At 51.4% G+C, this 15,500-nt stretch overlaps 5 protein-coding genes across 5 annotated transcripts; 2 read left to right on the forward strand and 3 right to left on the reverse strand.

The window, feature by feature from the left end:
* Positions 1-37: 37 nt before the first annotated feature.
* Positions 38-2,122, forward strand: PtrM4_018730 (DUF3176 domain containing protein; the record flags this gene model as incomplete). Its single annotated transcript, XM_001931737.1, has 2 exons — positions 38-790; positions 854-2,122. The coding sequence occupies 2 exons, from the start codon at positions 38-40 to the stop codon at positions 2,120-2,122; spliced, it is 2,022 nt and encodes a 673-aa protein (XP_001931772.1).
* A 422-nt stretch (positions 2,123-2,544) lies between these two features.
* On the reverse strand, positions 2,545-3,792 carry PtrM4_018740 (Lung-7-TM-R domain containing protein; the record flags this gene model as incomplete). The annotated part of the gene is made up of 2 exons (XM_066103335.1): positions 2,545-3,516; positions 3,565-3,792. The coding sequence occupies 2 exons, from the start codon at positions 3,790-3,792 to the stop codon at positions 2,545-2,547; spliced, it is 1,200 nt and encodes a 399-aa protein (XP_065965537.1).
* Positions 3,793-5,730: 1,938 nt separating this feature from the next.
* On the reverse strand, positions 5,731-6,685 carry PtrM4_018750 (Frr, Ribosome recycling factor; the record flags this gene model as incomplete). Its single annotated transcript, XM_001931739.2, has 3 exons — positions 5,731-6,081; positions 6,135-6,528; positions 6,588-6,685. 3 exons carry the CDS (start codon positions 6,683-6,685, stop codon positions 5,731-5,733), a joined length of 843 nt encoding a protein of 280 aa, XP_001931774.1.
* Positions 6,686-7,477: 792 nt separating this feature from the next.
* On the forward strand, positions 7,478-8,968 carry PtrM4_018760 (DUF1992 domain containing protein; the record flags this gene model as incomplete). The annotated part of the gene is made up of 1 exon (XM_001931740.2): positions 7,478-8,968. The coding sequence occupies one exon, from the start codon at positions 7,478-7,480 to the stop codon at positions 8,966-8,968; it is 1,491 nt and encodes a 496-aa protein (XP_001931775.2).
* A 2,144-nt stretch (positions 8,969-11,112) lies between these two features.
* On the reverse strand, positions 11,113-13,860 carry PtrM4_018770 (Herpes-BLLF1 domain containing protein; the record flags this gene model as incomplete). The annotated part of the gene is made up of 1 exon (XM_001931741.2): positions 11,113-13,860. One exon carries the CDS (start codon positions 13,858-13,860, stop codon positions 11,113-11,115), a length of 2,748 nt encoding a protein of 915 aa, XP_001931776.2.
* Positions 13,861-15,500: the final 1,640 nt, after the last annotated feature.

Genomic DNA, 15,500 nt, shown 5'->3' on the forward strand with positions numbered 1-15,500 from the left:
AAGATCTTTTACGGCTGACGCAAAGCCCCCCCTCTCGATGGCTACGCAATACGAATCCGGAGACACTCCAGCGCAAAATATGCGTAACTTTGAGCCCTCGACAACATATCTATTCCATGAAGATAAGAAACAGAAGCCGTCGCTGGATTTTACCCAAAGAATCGAGAGGGCTTTGGCTAGATATAATGCATCAGACAATGTATTCAAGAGGTGGCTATTTGAAACGTTGAGCTGGCTCGTTAGTGCGTCTTGCATGGTTGCGATCATTCTTATAAACCTCCGGATCAAGAGCAAGCCCATGGTCCAGGAGCCTTCGTCCCTCAACTGGATTAATGTACTGGGAAAGATATCCTCTGCGGCTCTTATCGTCCCAACCACCGAAGCGCTCGGGCAATTGAAATGGAATTGGTTCCACAAATCGAAAGCGATGTGGGATTTTGAGATATTTGACAAGGCTTCTAGGGGCCCTCTTGGTGCCCTTATGTTGTTGTATCGAACAAAGGGTCGCTCATTAGCTGCACTTGGTGCACTGCTAATTGTTCTACTTCTTGCGATCGATACCTTCTTCCAGCAAGTCGTGGACCTTCCCGATCGGTGGAAGCTGCATGCCAGCTCCGGCGTTTTACCTAGGACGATTCATTACGTTGGACAAGTACCCAACGCCTACGTTGACGGCGTGGAAATGCTTTCAGACGATAAAGATATGTTTCACACCGTAGAGAAGTTTGCATATGGAAACGGCACACAACCAGTTCCGTTTGGTAATGGTACACGTCCTGATATACCCCTCGTAAGTACAGTCCTCGACAAGCACTGATTAGTGATGCATTCGTATAGCTAACACTTCTTTCAGTCTTGTCCGACAAGTAACTGTACATGGCCAGTGTACGACACATTGGGAGTCTGCAGCCAATGTGCCGATATCTCAGAGCACCTTGATTTTGCCTGCATGGTGAACACGGTTGACTGGACATCTTCCTTGTCGGGTGGGTTTATGGTAGAAGGCGGCTACCCGAACGCGACCATGTGTGGCTACTTCCTCAATATCACAAGCCACAACCCTATCCTCATGTCTGGATACATTGTCAACTCGAATACATCGGCTTATAGCGAAACGCTAATCATGAGGACTCTGCCTTTGACAACAACCCTGTTACATGAGCCTCTCTATGGAAACGGATCAATTAACTTTAAGGAGTTTCGCAACACCATCCAGGATGTGCTCATCGTGTCGGCTGTGAACGGATCAGCAGCATCTGTTCACCGTAACGAGACGCCTATCGCACAGGAGTGCGTATTGACTTGGTGTGTCAAGACAATGCAGTCTAGTTACAGCCTAGGCGAGTACAAAGAAGAGATACTGGAAACTTTTATCAATACAACATCTGGACCCTGGCCTTGGATAGCATCTTCCTTCTCGGATGGAACATCAAATGGGACAGATTCTTTCTTTCTCCAAGATATCCACATCGACATTGGTATTACGCCGAGTGGGCGTAATATCTCGGGGTACGGCATGGCCAATTCAAGCGTTGCGTCTATCACGGTGGGCTTTACTGACGTCTTCCCTGCATTCGCAACCGTAATGAACGAATCTTCTGTTCCGTTGCTGCGGTACAAGACTTGGATGGCCAATGTAGCATGGAACCGGATCCTCGACTTCAACCCATGGATCTCACCCAACAATGTCACAAGGCACATGGAACGCTTTGCTACAGCAATGACTAATATCATACGCTCATCCGAAAACATGGAGATGCTTTCCGGAGACGCATGGGTGATGGAGACCTTCATCTCAGTGCGATGGGCATGGCTCAGTTTCCCGTTCATACTCCTCGTTCTCACTCTCGTTTTCTTGGTTTCTACCATCATGAAGACCTCAAAAGACAACGAAACGAGATTATTCAAGAATTCAGCTATGCCGACTCTCATCTACGGTCTTCCCAAAGAGACCCAGGGCCAGTTTACCAATTCATCAACGTGGAACAGCACAAAGGAAACGAAAAAGGTCCGCATCAGGTTGAACCCGAAGACTGGATGGAGAGTATCGGGCCAGAGTCAACTGAGTACATCACCGCAGCTACCGCGGCCCGCTGTCCAACCTCATCATAGCTGGATATGAGATCTTTTGTAGTTTTATTCTTAAATTGAGCGATTTATGTAATGTGAATCCCTCTTCACATCAAAGTCCCATTGATATTGTGTACAAATAAAAGTTACGCCGGGGTATAATGCAATGCTTCCTTCCACTTCTGGATGCTCCTCTTCTTCTACCACTTATTTCGTTCCTTGCGTCCCTCAGCGCAGGCTTCCTTCACCTTCTACGACAACAGTTCGACTGAAGCAGTAGTTATAGTATAGCAGCTCTCGATGATACGCCCGTCAAGCAATTATATACCCGCGCGGATGCTTGAACGTGGAGTATGGACGATCGTCCGGCGATGCGCGCTTCATGAAATGCAAGCGCCCCAAATCCATATAATACGGGCGCGTGACAGCCAGGGCAAAGTAGCCAGTATTCATGTCTCTTCAATCCATGACCACTCAAACGAGTCTTCCGATGAGCAAGCTCCCATCACTCTCACTTGCCCGCAACTCCGGGTTGCGATATACCGTATGCGCCGGTCTGGGTAAAACCGGTCCTTCGCTATCCCAACTATCTTGGCTCAGATTTCTCGTCGGCGAGGACTCAGCGGTGGGCTGCTGTATCTGAATTATGGGTATCTCTGGCGATTTCTTGGGCTTCGAGAATAGAAGGCGAAATTTCGGTCGCGTTTTCTGCTCGTTATGTACAGCTGGTGCACTAATTGGCTCCAAAGCACTGCACTCGATAAACTCTTCGCCGCGGGATGGCGATCTGGAGAGTCGTCGGTTGGTAACGGTGCCAGGAACGGACCCGCGATGCACAGTGTCACCGGCAGAGCTGAATTTGCGCGCTACAATGTCGTCGAGTACGGACTTGAAGTCGTCAAGGAAAATGGTATCGGATGCGCATTTGAACACTAGTGCGATGCGCCAGTATGGGTTTATGCCGCTGAGAGCTGTGATCTTGGCGGCGCTTACGACAACGTCGGCAATTAGAAAGGCGATAGAGAGCAACATGCATGCCAGCATGACGCCGAACCTTCTGTTGATACAAATCAAAGTCCAAATACTGTAAGCATAAGTCTGCTTGATCGAGTGCATCAGCTTCCAGGTTGTGAAGATCCACCAGGGATCGCGGAGCAAAGCTTCCCAGGGGCGTGTGCGGAGGTTGACTTTGGAACCGACTTTGAGTTGGTTGAAGTAGGCAAAGTTGGACCATGCCTCGACGACCCAGAAGGGCTGAACGCAGAGGAGCGAGATGATGAAGAGACGGGATCCCCAGCATGGTAGAAAGGGCCTGATCTTGAGCCACGAGACGACATTGTGGAGGAAGTAGGAGATGAAGAGAAGACTCGCTGTGGAGCTAAGATACCAGCCATATCGCGGATCCTCGACGAAGATGAAGGTGCCGTGCCAGATTGCAAGAACGAGCTATTTGTCTTAGTTTCGACACCTAAGATGTGTCAAGCTTGGACTAACCTCAAGGAGAATGAGCTTGTGTAACCGTATGCCAGATCGATAGTTGCAGAACACCAACAGAATCAAAATGATCAAGCTGCCTACGTTGTATCCTTGTGCCCATGCTTCGAGGAATCCTCCTTCAGTGGTCATGCTACCCCTTGTTGGGGGTGAGGTGCGCGTCGTCGCCGGCTCGGGAAATCGCTTACTCAATGCTAGCAAGTCCATGCTATCACTGAGTGGTGCCATAGTCGTATTCTTTGCTGCAAATCAGGCTGGATCGGGAGTCCTTGTTGGAGCCATGTACATTGAAGATTGTTTGCCACAAAATGTCCTGTCTGTATGGTGTTGTTGTTGATGTGGGTCTGACACGACGACGGGCCGATGCTCATCCAGACGGAAGTGGCAGCAACAAGTTGGATAAAAGGCGGGGTTCATGGCTGCTTTACATATGATCAACGTGTGAGCTTACCGGTAGATCCTGGGGCAATCATTAACTGAGCCAAGCTACCGAAGTGGCGGTAATGGGCGGTCTGGAGACGGACATGGCGAGGCTGTGGAGTGCTGACCGCAGTAAGCATCTCTTACTGGCCACGGCCTTTGTTCGATTGAGCCCCTCAGCGATTTGCCGTCGCAACGGGCATCCCGTCGTCTTAAAATCTTACCATGAAGCAGAATTCAAAGGGACCTGCCGTCGCGCTGACTCCTTGATACATCTGTGCACTACAAGGCATGACGAGCGACTGAGGACGATGCGTTGTCGATCGGCGGTGATGTCAGGCCGTGGCTGAGGCGCGGTGCAGGGGGCCTTGATCCGCTGAACACGAGTTTGAACTTTATACACATTCGTCGTCGTGTTTTAAAACCGCTGTCAAGGCTCGCCTGCGTTCCATCATTTACAACTCAAAGCAGCGGTCAAGAATTGCCTTGGACAGGCAGTAGAACCGCAACGTCTCCCTCGGTGTAAGCACGGCTGTTGTACAACTGTGAGCAGCAGAATCAAGGAGGGCGATCCATACCATGACAGGCACTCGTGCAAGTGTTGTGGCTTGAAACAGACCATGTATCTGTCGAGTCAAAGACGAAGGTAAAAATAACGGAAAGGCTGTGCTTTGTAGTAGACCGGATGATGTCATACAGTAGCTTGGATGATGTAGCCATCTGCCCGCATACCTGTCCCAAATGTTTCACTTTGAACCATTTTGCTTCGGGATTTACTCCTATATCTGAATTGATTGCTCCTATTGCCCACTATCGAAGCTATTTAACTAGGCAGCCTGAATAGAAACGCGGGCAATGTTTTCTGTTGCGTATACCCCCAGTGGCATAAGCGAACAAGCGATACAAGTGTGGCGCATAGAACAACCCTACCTCATTCGGACTGCCCCCATACACATGACACTACCTAGGTAAGCGGCTAGTGTTCCCAGCCGCGAATTTGGCCGCCAGTAATCCCCGTACTTGAGCTGTGGTCTCTATGCGCAATTGCGACGATACTGGTAGGTATCTGATCTTTCGGCCTCGGCCCCGTCTTCTTCATCTGAATCGTAGGCGGTGTATACAGGCTTCATCCTCTGAAACCCTAGAAGTGTTGCTGTCCACATGCTTCGATCAAGACCCTTGACCAACACGGTTGCAGACTCAGGTACATGTAATACGGCCGAGAGAATGCACCATCCCCCGCACACCAACATCGTCCAGTATGTTTTCGAGTTAACTATCGTCAATCATTGCTGCATGCGTAGAGAGTGGTAACATCTTGCTTTATGTAAGCCGAGTGAAGGATCAGGGTTCGATAGTTGCAACATATGCTAATGCATTAGCCATGTTTGTCGGTGTACGCACCCATCCACAGCGCCATGGTATGGGAGGAAACATCTTACGATCAAAAGAGGCTGGCCCCGACAAAGTAACTTTACCGACATTGAACAGCTCGGAGGATGCCATTTGGGATATACAGATACAAAAGACGAAAGACAGAGGCAGCGTGCCGCACACGACGAGAAGCATTGGAAGAGAGACCATTTGTCATGGGAATACCATGCTTGCACAATAAATTTCAGCTCACATCAGCCAGACGCGTACTAAAAGGGGGAAGCTCGTAAGTCCTGAGTTCGTCCGGGATTCAGTGCGTCCGCCAGGAGCTCACTGCTTCGGCCAAGCATGACACGCTTACGTTGATGGCATTTATTGACTCTCAAGCACCTTCTTTGCGCCATCGACAATGCGCTTGACCTCAACGTGGCCCTTCTTCACCACCTCCTCCATCAGCTTTTTCGCTTTCTGTAAATCGTCCGGGAGCACTTCACGGTTCAAGCCGTACTGCCTGAGCTTCTTGTTGTGTTCCTGGCGGGCTTGCTGTATGAGCCTGTCAGCCCGTTCAGACGCTTTTCCAGCCGCATCTACAGCCGCACGGCGCGACTCGCCTGTAGGTGGTGGAAGTGGAACCTGGATAGTGAGCGGATTGTTGGACTCAGGGGAGAGGGGAGTCAGCGAGTGCGGTGAAGCAGCGATGGCCGTGGTTATGGGTTTTACGTGCTGGACCGTGTTAGCTATGGCTTAGCAAATAGTAGGGGTTGCATTCGGCCTACCGCTTCCTCTCCGCAAATAACGTTCAGCACTCGCCCTCTAGGCACAACTTGCGCGATGTCTCCCAATCTAACGCTTTCTTTGCCATGGCTTGCCGTGCCCAGTTGTACCTTCAAGCTCTCCACGATTTCCGGATTAAGCTTTCCCCCGCTGCGCAATTGACTAAGGTCGTGCGTAAGCTTCTCAAGCGCTTTAAGAATTGAAGCTTCCAGCTCAGAGACATCGTAGGCCTTGTCTGTGGCTGTGGGCTCTTCAACTGTGCCGACGGGAGGGGTCGAATCGGTTCGCGCATGCGCTTTGTTCGCTTTGCCGGCCTTTTTCTGCAGCTGCGTACTTGACGAGAAGTTTCGGACAAAGTAGGAAGGGCATTGTGGTGTTGATGTGCGAAGAAGAGGGCTGGGTGGTGTGAGCGGAGCTCAGCGTGGTGTTTGCGCAAAACTGCAATTGTGGCTTACAGGGTACGGCATGGTGCCTCAAGTGTCCTTGGATGTGCGCATAATGGGATTCTAGAGCTGAGTTGTAGGGCTACACGAGGTAGAGCAGTGCGTGACATTGTTGACGACGATAGTGAAGACTGGTGGGCTGGTTGTTAGCGCCCATGTTTCTAAAGCACGGACGGCTCTTCACACGACGAGGACGTCATTGCGTCTGGAGTTTTCTCGAATCGAGTCGACGCTGAACCTCCTCATTGCGCATGTATTTTCCCAAAACAAGAGAAAAGGCTTCTTTATCATTCAAGCGTTCCATGAAGCGCACGAACTTTCCGTCAGCAAATTTGCCAAGACATATATCAGAGTGGGGTTTCGTTCTTCCCCAGGACTAGTAGCCTATAAGGTAGTTGCCCAGATTCTGGCAGTATTCTAACTTTTGCTAATTGAACTCGATTACCCTGAACATTGTACGTTGACGTCCAGGGCCGCGCATTGGAAGATGCAATATGGAATGGCAGCCTCGGCTGAAGCTGACTATCGATAACGAGCCACGCTAAGCCCTGTTAGCAATACGGCGGTTCATGACGTGAGTGACAGCTTCTTTTCCCGAATCTCGTCTTGAGCATCTTCTCTTCACGTCCTGTCCCATCGCTAAGATATCCTGTATGACCGTTTCTGTATTTCCGCGACGTTATATCTGCGCAGCCTGTCTGCGCGCAAAACGAGCACCTCATGTCTTCGTTCCTTCTCAATCCAGTGCGCGTTACCCTGTGAGGCGATATGGGCAGGTGGCAAGTCAAGCCAATGAGCAAGATAATAGGGTCAATGAACACACATTACCGGAAAATGGGCAACAGGAGTCAGGAGTGGGAGAAGAAAAGGAAGAGGGGGCACTGACGCGGCGATTGCGTGAAATGAGTGAAGATGCCCTTGAATCTGGAGGACATGGTGCGCTCAAGGCCGTAGAGGAAGCAGGCTTCAGTGCAGACCTCAAGGCTCAGCTAGAACAACGCATTGCCGCTGCCAACCTCAGGTCTTCTGAAGCAGACTTGCCCGCTTTTGCTTCTCGCCACACACGCGACCTTGCTACGACCGAAGCATGGACTGGCACCGAGTCTCTCCACGATGCAAGCCTGCGCATGCTAAATGATGCCCATAAACCTCTGCGACTGGGAAAGCCGCCGAAGATGCCAGGTGTGCCACCACCGCAGTCGATAGATACCGGACGCAAGCGCAATAGTGAGGGACGCGGGCTACGATTAGCCAATGCACGCGATAGAAGTACAGTGTACTCGAACCTGAAGGATTCCGAGGAGTTGGAGGCTACGGAACGTGAGAGGCGACTACAAGATCTCAAAGATCGGTTTGACCCCCATGCGCGCACCATTGTCCCTGGATCGATATCAGGACTCGCTTCGCTTGCAAATAAGAGGATTGAAGACGCAATTGCTCGTGGCCAATTCAAGAACATACCCCGGGGGAAGACTGCAAATGTGGAAAGGGACTACAACGCGTCTAGCCCCTTTATTGATACAACTGAGTACTTCATGAACAAAATCATCCAGAAGCAAGAGATTGTGCCACCATGGATCGAGAAGCAGCAAGAACTTACGTCAGCAGCCAGCAAGTTCAGAAGTCGGTTACGAGCGGATTGGAAGCGACATGCCGCACGTATGATTGCTAGCAAGGGCGGCTCACTGGTAGATCAAGTTAAAAGAGCTGAAGCGTATGCAAAGGCTGAACTTCTCTCGAATCCGCTAAAAAAGAAGCACGAGTCTATGACGACGGTCAATGATCAAGGTCATATTTCGCAAGTTTCTTTGTCGGGACAGTTGAAAGTAAACCCATCGACGGAGGGATTGGATGCGGCGCCAACGGTGACGGAAGAAGTAGTCGCAAACATGGTCACACTTGATGCCTCGCTAGAATCCGTGTCGCACACACCGGAAGCACCAAAGGTAGAAGCTACCACCACCCAGACAATGGAGGTGCGTGTCCAAACTCCCGTGGAAGAGGTGCGTCCGGCGGCCTATCCCTTCCGCGACCCCGATTGGGAGCGCATAGAAGGCAAATACTTGGCTGTTGCAATCAAGGACCTCAACGACAAGGCACGTAGCTACAACCTGCAGGCACCCGAGCTAGCCAAAAGGCCCTATTTCAATCTACAACGTGAGCTGAACTCTTGCTTCGCCGACGTTGCGCCTCAGCTAGCTGAAGCCATCATCGATCGCGCACGCAGACCACCCAAGAAGGCTGAGGGTTGGCACAATTCGGGCCAAAAGAGTGTCCTGGACAATATTGTGGGCGGACCCGTTCGCGTGAGAGACGAGCGTCGCGAGAAGCAGTACGGCTTCAGACAGTTCTGGAAAGACCTTTGGGCCGACAAGTCGAGCAATCCATATTAAGCCCCCCACGCAAAACCAATCATGTTTCCACGGACGCCGACATTGTTTAATTAAAACCCACTCCGTCGTCTAAAATATCTCTCATGCACGGCATCGCATAGAGAAAGCCTCAAGTCCTCTTTCGCCTACCCCCGCTTGCGTTGTGTAACGGTGGCTAGAAGGAAGTTCCTTTCTTTTTCGGCGCTCCTGACATATGCACCTGCGTTCAAATCCGGGAGTGGATCAAAGATGCAGGCTTCACACCCAAATTCTTCTTTCCAGGTTGGGCGCTACCGAGGTCCTGGGTCGATAATGCAGGAAGTGAGGCGACAGGATTTGATCGACAAACCACCACCCACGGCATGGCTCGAGACAAGACAGGGGTTTTGTACCACGACAACGCCATCTTGGCGCTCTGTTCCTCTCTCCCAAGTTCCCGATATCCATATGCGTCACTACCTGCAGCCATACCTACCGAGTCTCGGTCCGACTTGTTTTTCCAACGGCAGGTGCTGATGTCAAGTAGGTGTCAATAGATGAGTGGTTCCCCCACGCTCGAAGCTAGGATTTGGTCATGGCGCCGGGTTGCTTGATTGGTCTGTGTAGCCTGTTTGATTACGCGCAAGTTGATGATCGCGGTATAGATAAGATGGTTGACCCGGAGGTTTTCGATGACATTGAATGATTGGTTTGTGTAAGATGTAAGGGAATGGGCCCGTCCTGCTATGTGGGCGTGATTGGATATTGGTGTTCTAATTTGACCTCATATTCACCGTCCTGTTCAGTACTGTCATCGGCGATTATTACATCGATACCTATGTGTATGTGCTCATTATCCGGACATAACATAACAGTAGGCTAGGAGCTGAGCGCAGAAGACTATCCCTCGAACCAGCCGTGCCAGCACATACCGCACTGTGAGAATACGATACCGTTTACGGAGTACGCCGCTGATGGATACACCTGCTTCTAATGGCAATGGTTCCTCGTCCAAATCACGCCACAACCCAGCCGTGTGTTTCTTAATTTACTCCCTTGTTCCTAGCCACTTCTCGTGCCCGATTCGTGGTTTCCCCCTTCTTGCGTTATTTCCATCCCGTCTAGCAGCCCACACACACATTCTCTCTCTCGCTTCGATACGATACACTCCCTGCGTCCACATGTGATCCAACCGATGAATATCCGAGGATCCAAACAACGCATCACATCAATGCAAACTTAGAAGCCCGGCAACTTGGATCCTTTTGCCCGCCCTCCCATCCCATGCGGTTATGATATCACTATCAGCCCACGTTTTCTGAATGATATGCATGCAACACGTGCCCCGTCCCTTGCGTTGAGTAAGCCCAGGCATGTGATTATGTACTGCTGTTTTGTGAGGCTTGTGGTGCATGAGCTGGGATTTGGACTAAACAAGGTGCTTTTCGGTCGTGTACATGCTGGGTCAGCCGTGTTTTCCCGTGACGCCGTCTTTAGTCTGAAGAGTGCACAGTAGCCTGTGACTACTGCATATATACCATCACATGTTTTTTTCTGGTAGCTGGAAGCGAGAAGGAGGTCAAGTCGATCCCGCTCGTAACGAGTCACTGCACGTGATGGGATCGGCACAGGCCCCGAGGTCTAGCCGTTCCTTGATCATCTAATCCGGATCTGATAACCTTTTTCTCCACACACATACATACTCTGGAGTCTCTTTCAGTCGAACAAGGGCGTCATAGGTGGAACATCCCCATACAATTACATTCAAAGAAGATGGAAAAATGGAAAAAAAAATCATGCTGGAGCCGATCATTACCACTTCATTACTTCTACCACTTCCCCGCCATCCTGACTCTAACCATTACCGTTCACTACCTTACCATACTTGTATGCCTAGCAAAAGCCACTAACCATATCGTATAACCCTACATCCGCATATCCAAAGTAGTACGTACCGATGTAACTCATCCTTTGCCTCCTCTTCGCCGACCAGAAAAACGAAATTAGTGTATTTACCGAAACGAGCCTCTAGACGCCAAGGCTGCTACCTATTGTAGTAGCCCCGTTACCCGTTTTCACCTGACAGTAAACGCTTCGTGCCAGACTGGTAAGGAACCGAGACGCCATTCATGCCTGTACCCACATCGGCACCTGCTGTCACTGCCGATCGGGTCTAGGCGTGGTGATCACCCACCCACAACCACATTTCTGAATGCAGCCCCAACGCCCACAAAACTATCACGTCGCGTTTGGCTGTGCTTTTCCTTATCTGCAATCCTCCTCTCCCCCTTGTACACCACTGAGCGCTTGCGTACAATGTCGTCGGCCAGGCTGTTGTCCTTGTTCCGTTCGGTGCTGCTCACGACCCGAGCATTTGGTAAGACGGCGTCCGTTTCCACATCCCTCACGACTGTGTGTGAATTTTCCTTCTTCGATTCATCTCGCATGCTTATCGTGTGACTGCTCATGCATAAGGATTCCGACGCGACAGCATGCGTCGGCTTTCCTGCGCCATCGAATGGCTGGCAGAAACATACTCTCAAAGCATGCCCGGCAAGCGGTCCGAGAAGCCCTATGTCGCGCTTACCTGGCACATTTCGTTTTCGCCTACCCTTTTCCCCGGCACTTTCTGCCCCACTTATCGTTTCGCGAGGCATACTGACGTACGCAGTTGCTGCGGCTCTCCGGTCTGCAGTGACACGCTTACGAAGGACCCTCCCCTTTCCACTTGTTGTGCAGTGTGCCATGATAGCAGTAATCGTTCGGGCTTTGTGTACTCTTGCCTCATTTTTGAGGTCCCCAACAAGGGATGCTATTGATCTGCATCTTCCGTAGTGTTGGCGTAACCTGGTCTTCTCGTACGAATAGCGCGCCCGAGAATAGAGGGCGATGCTTTCGGATCGCATCATACCATCACAGCCCTTTACCGCTGGAGTAGGCACTATGAACGACTCTGTAGAGCTAACTGTAGAGTCGATCTGCGATTGCTCAGGACGTCTGTAGTTGTGATGGTACCGTAGATGTGCGGGAAGGGGGGCTGAAGACGTGGGTGGTGTAGTCATCGGTCGCAGAGGTCTCGGAGGCGGCAGACACGTTTTTGGTGGAAATGCCGTGTAAGTTGCCATAGCATTGGGATTGCCGTAGTACGAAGTTCTGGTAGGCGAGCCGCTGAACTCCGATGCGGTCGTAGTGTCGGGCGTCGAACTGTCCTCTGGCTGGATGAGACTGCCGGACGGCGAGAAGAAAGATATTTTTGGTGTGTCATAATTGGGACGAACGATACCCGACGCTGCAGCTATTGGTAGTAGTGTGGTCAGGGCAGACGAGGTAATGGAGCGACGGGGAGGCTGCGTCTCAGTGGCTTGCGTAGCTTCAGGAGACTCGGAGGTTGAGGCTTGCCGCTCGAGCTCTGCCATTTGAGGTGTAAACCATACTGGCGCTACGGGTGTAGTCGACTGGGAGCGACATACTGGGTGAGGGAAGTCGTGCTGAAGGTCAATGTCGACGCCGACCACTGGTCCGGAGTAGGATGTGGACATGGTACAGAAGCTTGCATTTCGGCTGGCTTGCGTTGTACAGTCATTCTCTGCCAGCGGATGGGGGGTGTTACCTAAAGTGGAGATGGCATAGAAGACATTCCCAGTACTACAGCCACTCTGCGCCTCATCTCGTGGTTCGGGGTGTACAAGACGCACAGAAGGGGACCTTTCGCGTGGATGGGTTACAGCCGGAGGTGGCAGCAACTGGGGTGTGGCCACAGACGCAGTGTTTGGTTCCAACGCATACGGACGAACATTGAGCAAGGGTAGGTCCAAAGAAATCGGAGGAATACGATACGCTGTGGAAACGTCCATTTGCCTATTCTGGTGGTCAAAGCCATGCGTTATAATGGCGGTTGAAGATGGCATGGGCACATCATATGGCTTTTCACATCGACCATGTCCTACGGGTCTGTCATAGCCCAAGAGAAAAGTTTCAGAAGCTTGTAGTTGGCTGTATGAAACAGCTTCATCGGCTTCCTTGCGGTGCTGGCGGTGCTCAGGGATAGATGATGCATCATGTGTTGAGGACGAGCAGGACGAACGGGAGCGTGTTCGCGAGGCAGTTCGGACATTGTGCAGAACCCCACGAAAGAAGGCTTTCACCGTCTTGGTACTTGCATCGTACTCGGACTCGCCGGTGTCATATGCTGCGGACTGGGAGCGCTGAGGGATAGTGGGTACAGAAGGTGTAGCGGGCTCGTTTACCGGGAGCGTGTTGCCGTAACCCTTGTACGAGGGCTCTTTGGGCGTCTCCTGTGTCAGGCCTAGCAATTGTTCCAGTTGGGCATCTTCCGTGATGCGCTGAAGACGAGCGTGCTCGTCCGCATCCGAAGTCAGCTTGAGGGAAGTACGGCTTGGTGACGTCGTTTCCACCCCTCGCAGCGAAGGGAAGCGTCCAACGCTCAGCAGAGAGCCGCGTGAGTTTAGCGTCGAGTACGAACCTTGCTCTATAATAGTGGCGAGTGGCGCGCCATTGGAGCGATTTGCGAGCCGCACGGCAAGATTGTAGGGGACGGCTCGACCTCTGGTTTGTTGTTGTTGCTGATTTCCGACGTCTTCAACCATGTCTGTACAGCTCATGTCACGGCACGTGTAACCATAGTCGTCCTCTGGCACAACGTCATGACGGCTGCTCCCTTCTGTGTGCGGCTGCGGCTGCGGCTGCAACTGATACGACCTCGTATCGCTAATAGCGTTGTAGTAGGCGAAAGGATCTGTACTCAATCCCTGGTCAGAGCAGCGCTGGGGGCTGGCCTTTGATGCCTCGGCCAGATCTGTGGATGCAGACTGGGGCTTGTATCGCGCATTTGCATTGTTAGTGCTAGACGCGGGTTCCTGGCGGTTGCTTCGATCCAGTAGAGTGGGGTTGCGGGGTTGAGAGGCAGGCATCATGCTCGTGCCCTGTCATCGATATATTGCCAAAGATGAGATCCGATCGATGTTCAGGACATAATGTGCATAACTGTGGGACCCTACTGATGGCAGAGCGGCAGTGTTTGGGGGTTGCTGAGAAGCTGCAAGTTTTCTTGCCATGTCCTTGCCAGTATTGCATCTTTTAGGCAAGCACACAGGCACACACTTCCTGAGTAGCTGTCCGTCATGTCAGTCCTGCCTGTCCGACAGTCTTCAATTCAGTCGCTGCCGCCCGGAGTGACCGTGGACGTGGTATCACCTAGGACGCCGTGTGGGCACATTGAGCTTAGCCAGCGTGATATGAGAAGCTAAAGTCCCATTTTGCTTGGTGCCTACTAGCCACAAGCGCAGAGGAAGATATCTGACTCGGCAGCCATGCGCAGGGCAGCCCAATCAAAATGCTCCATCTTCCAAGCCCCCAACACCCAAGACAGTACCGATTGTCGCAATCGACATGCAAAAAAAGCAACCAGACCAAACTACCTTTGACTCCATGTCCAACCTTTTCGTCAGCATTGTCGCTTTCTTCTGCCGAACCCAGTCATGATGCTTGCATGCATGCTCGCTGCGAGACCAGGTCAAGGTGCTCTCGGGTCCGATGCCTCAACCTGTCCTGCCCCAGTGCTGCCAAGAAGTAATGAGCCATGTCCATTGGCAACGCGGCTCATTCTAACCCAGCTGTACAAAGTGCGAAGACGAGGACACCTTCCTGCTGCCTAAACTTGCCCACTACGACTCGCCAGCCAGATGATATTGACGTGGGTCTTTGGATAGCGTCCAAACTATAATCCTGCAGCCTGTACACTGCCAGCCCGTCATCTGACCCGCTGCCGTTCAACGAGCTTGCTACGGGAGCAAGTGGGCCGTTTCCTACGCTTGTTTGTATACCACATGCACTAAAGCGGAAGGGGTCGTCTTTTTCCCCAGCCGTCCGCTTGCGGCGTCAATAAGACATTCTAACTTGATGTGAAGGTCCGGCACTCACTCAGCCTGTGTTTAGCGCTGGAACGCCAGTGGGGACTGATCATGTTTCCCTTCAAGAACACGGCGTATCAGGCCCCGCAACGGTCCTACGTCAAGATGCCGAACGCGTGTGGCTGTTAGCCTATCATCGACCCCTTGTAGCGCGCCCTCTCTTCCAATAGCGCCAGCCAAAAACATAAACTCCACGAACCTGATCCATTCAATAATCATGTACCGTGTGCAATGTCCCCAGGTATTGAGAAATGCTGCAATACTAGGCTGTATGCGTGTTGGCCAATGAGTCAATGCCGGTTTTTCCAACCCTTACTTGATGTCTGATACGTCAGGCTAGCAATCCATCCAGTGAGCGTCGTGCATGGTTTAATTACTCAAAATAGCCACTCATGATGGTTTTCTCTGTCATCTGAGCCATGCAGAAGCTGTATGCAACATCAAGAGCCTCCTTCAGGCATCCAACCGGTCTCAAATTCCGTCCAGTAGAACGACTTGTCGACAAACTCCAATACTTCTGGTGCATCCCTTGGTCAATGGGTAGCTTTTTAATCAATCAAAACTTGCCGAACTACGTAGCGCGAAAAAATATCTCAAATGCAGCCGTAGAAATGCCAAGTCTATAATGTGCTCGATGCGCATAA

Source organism: Pyrenophora tritici-repentis, chromosome 1, assembly GCF_003171515.1.
Source record: "Pyrenophora tritici-repentis strain M4 chromosome 1, whole genome shotgun sequence".
NCBI lineage: Eukaryota > Fungi > Ascomycota > Dothideomycetes > Pleosporales > Pleosporaceae > Pyrenophora > Pyrenophora tritici-repentis.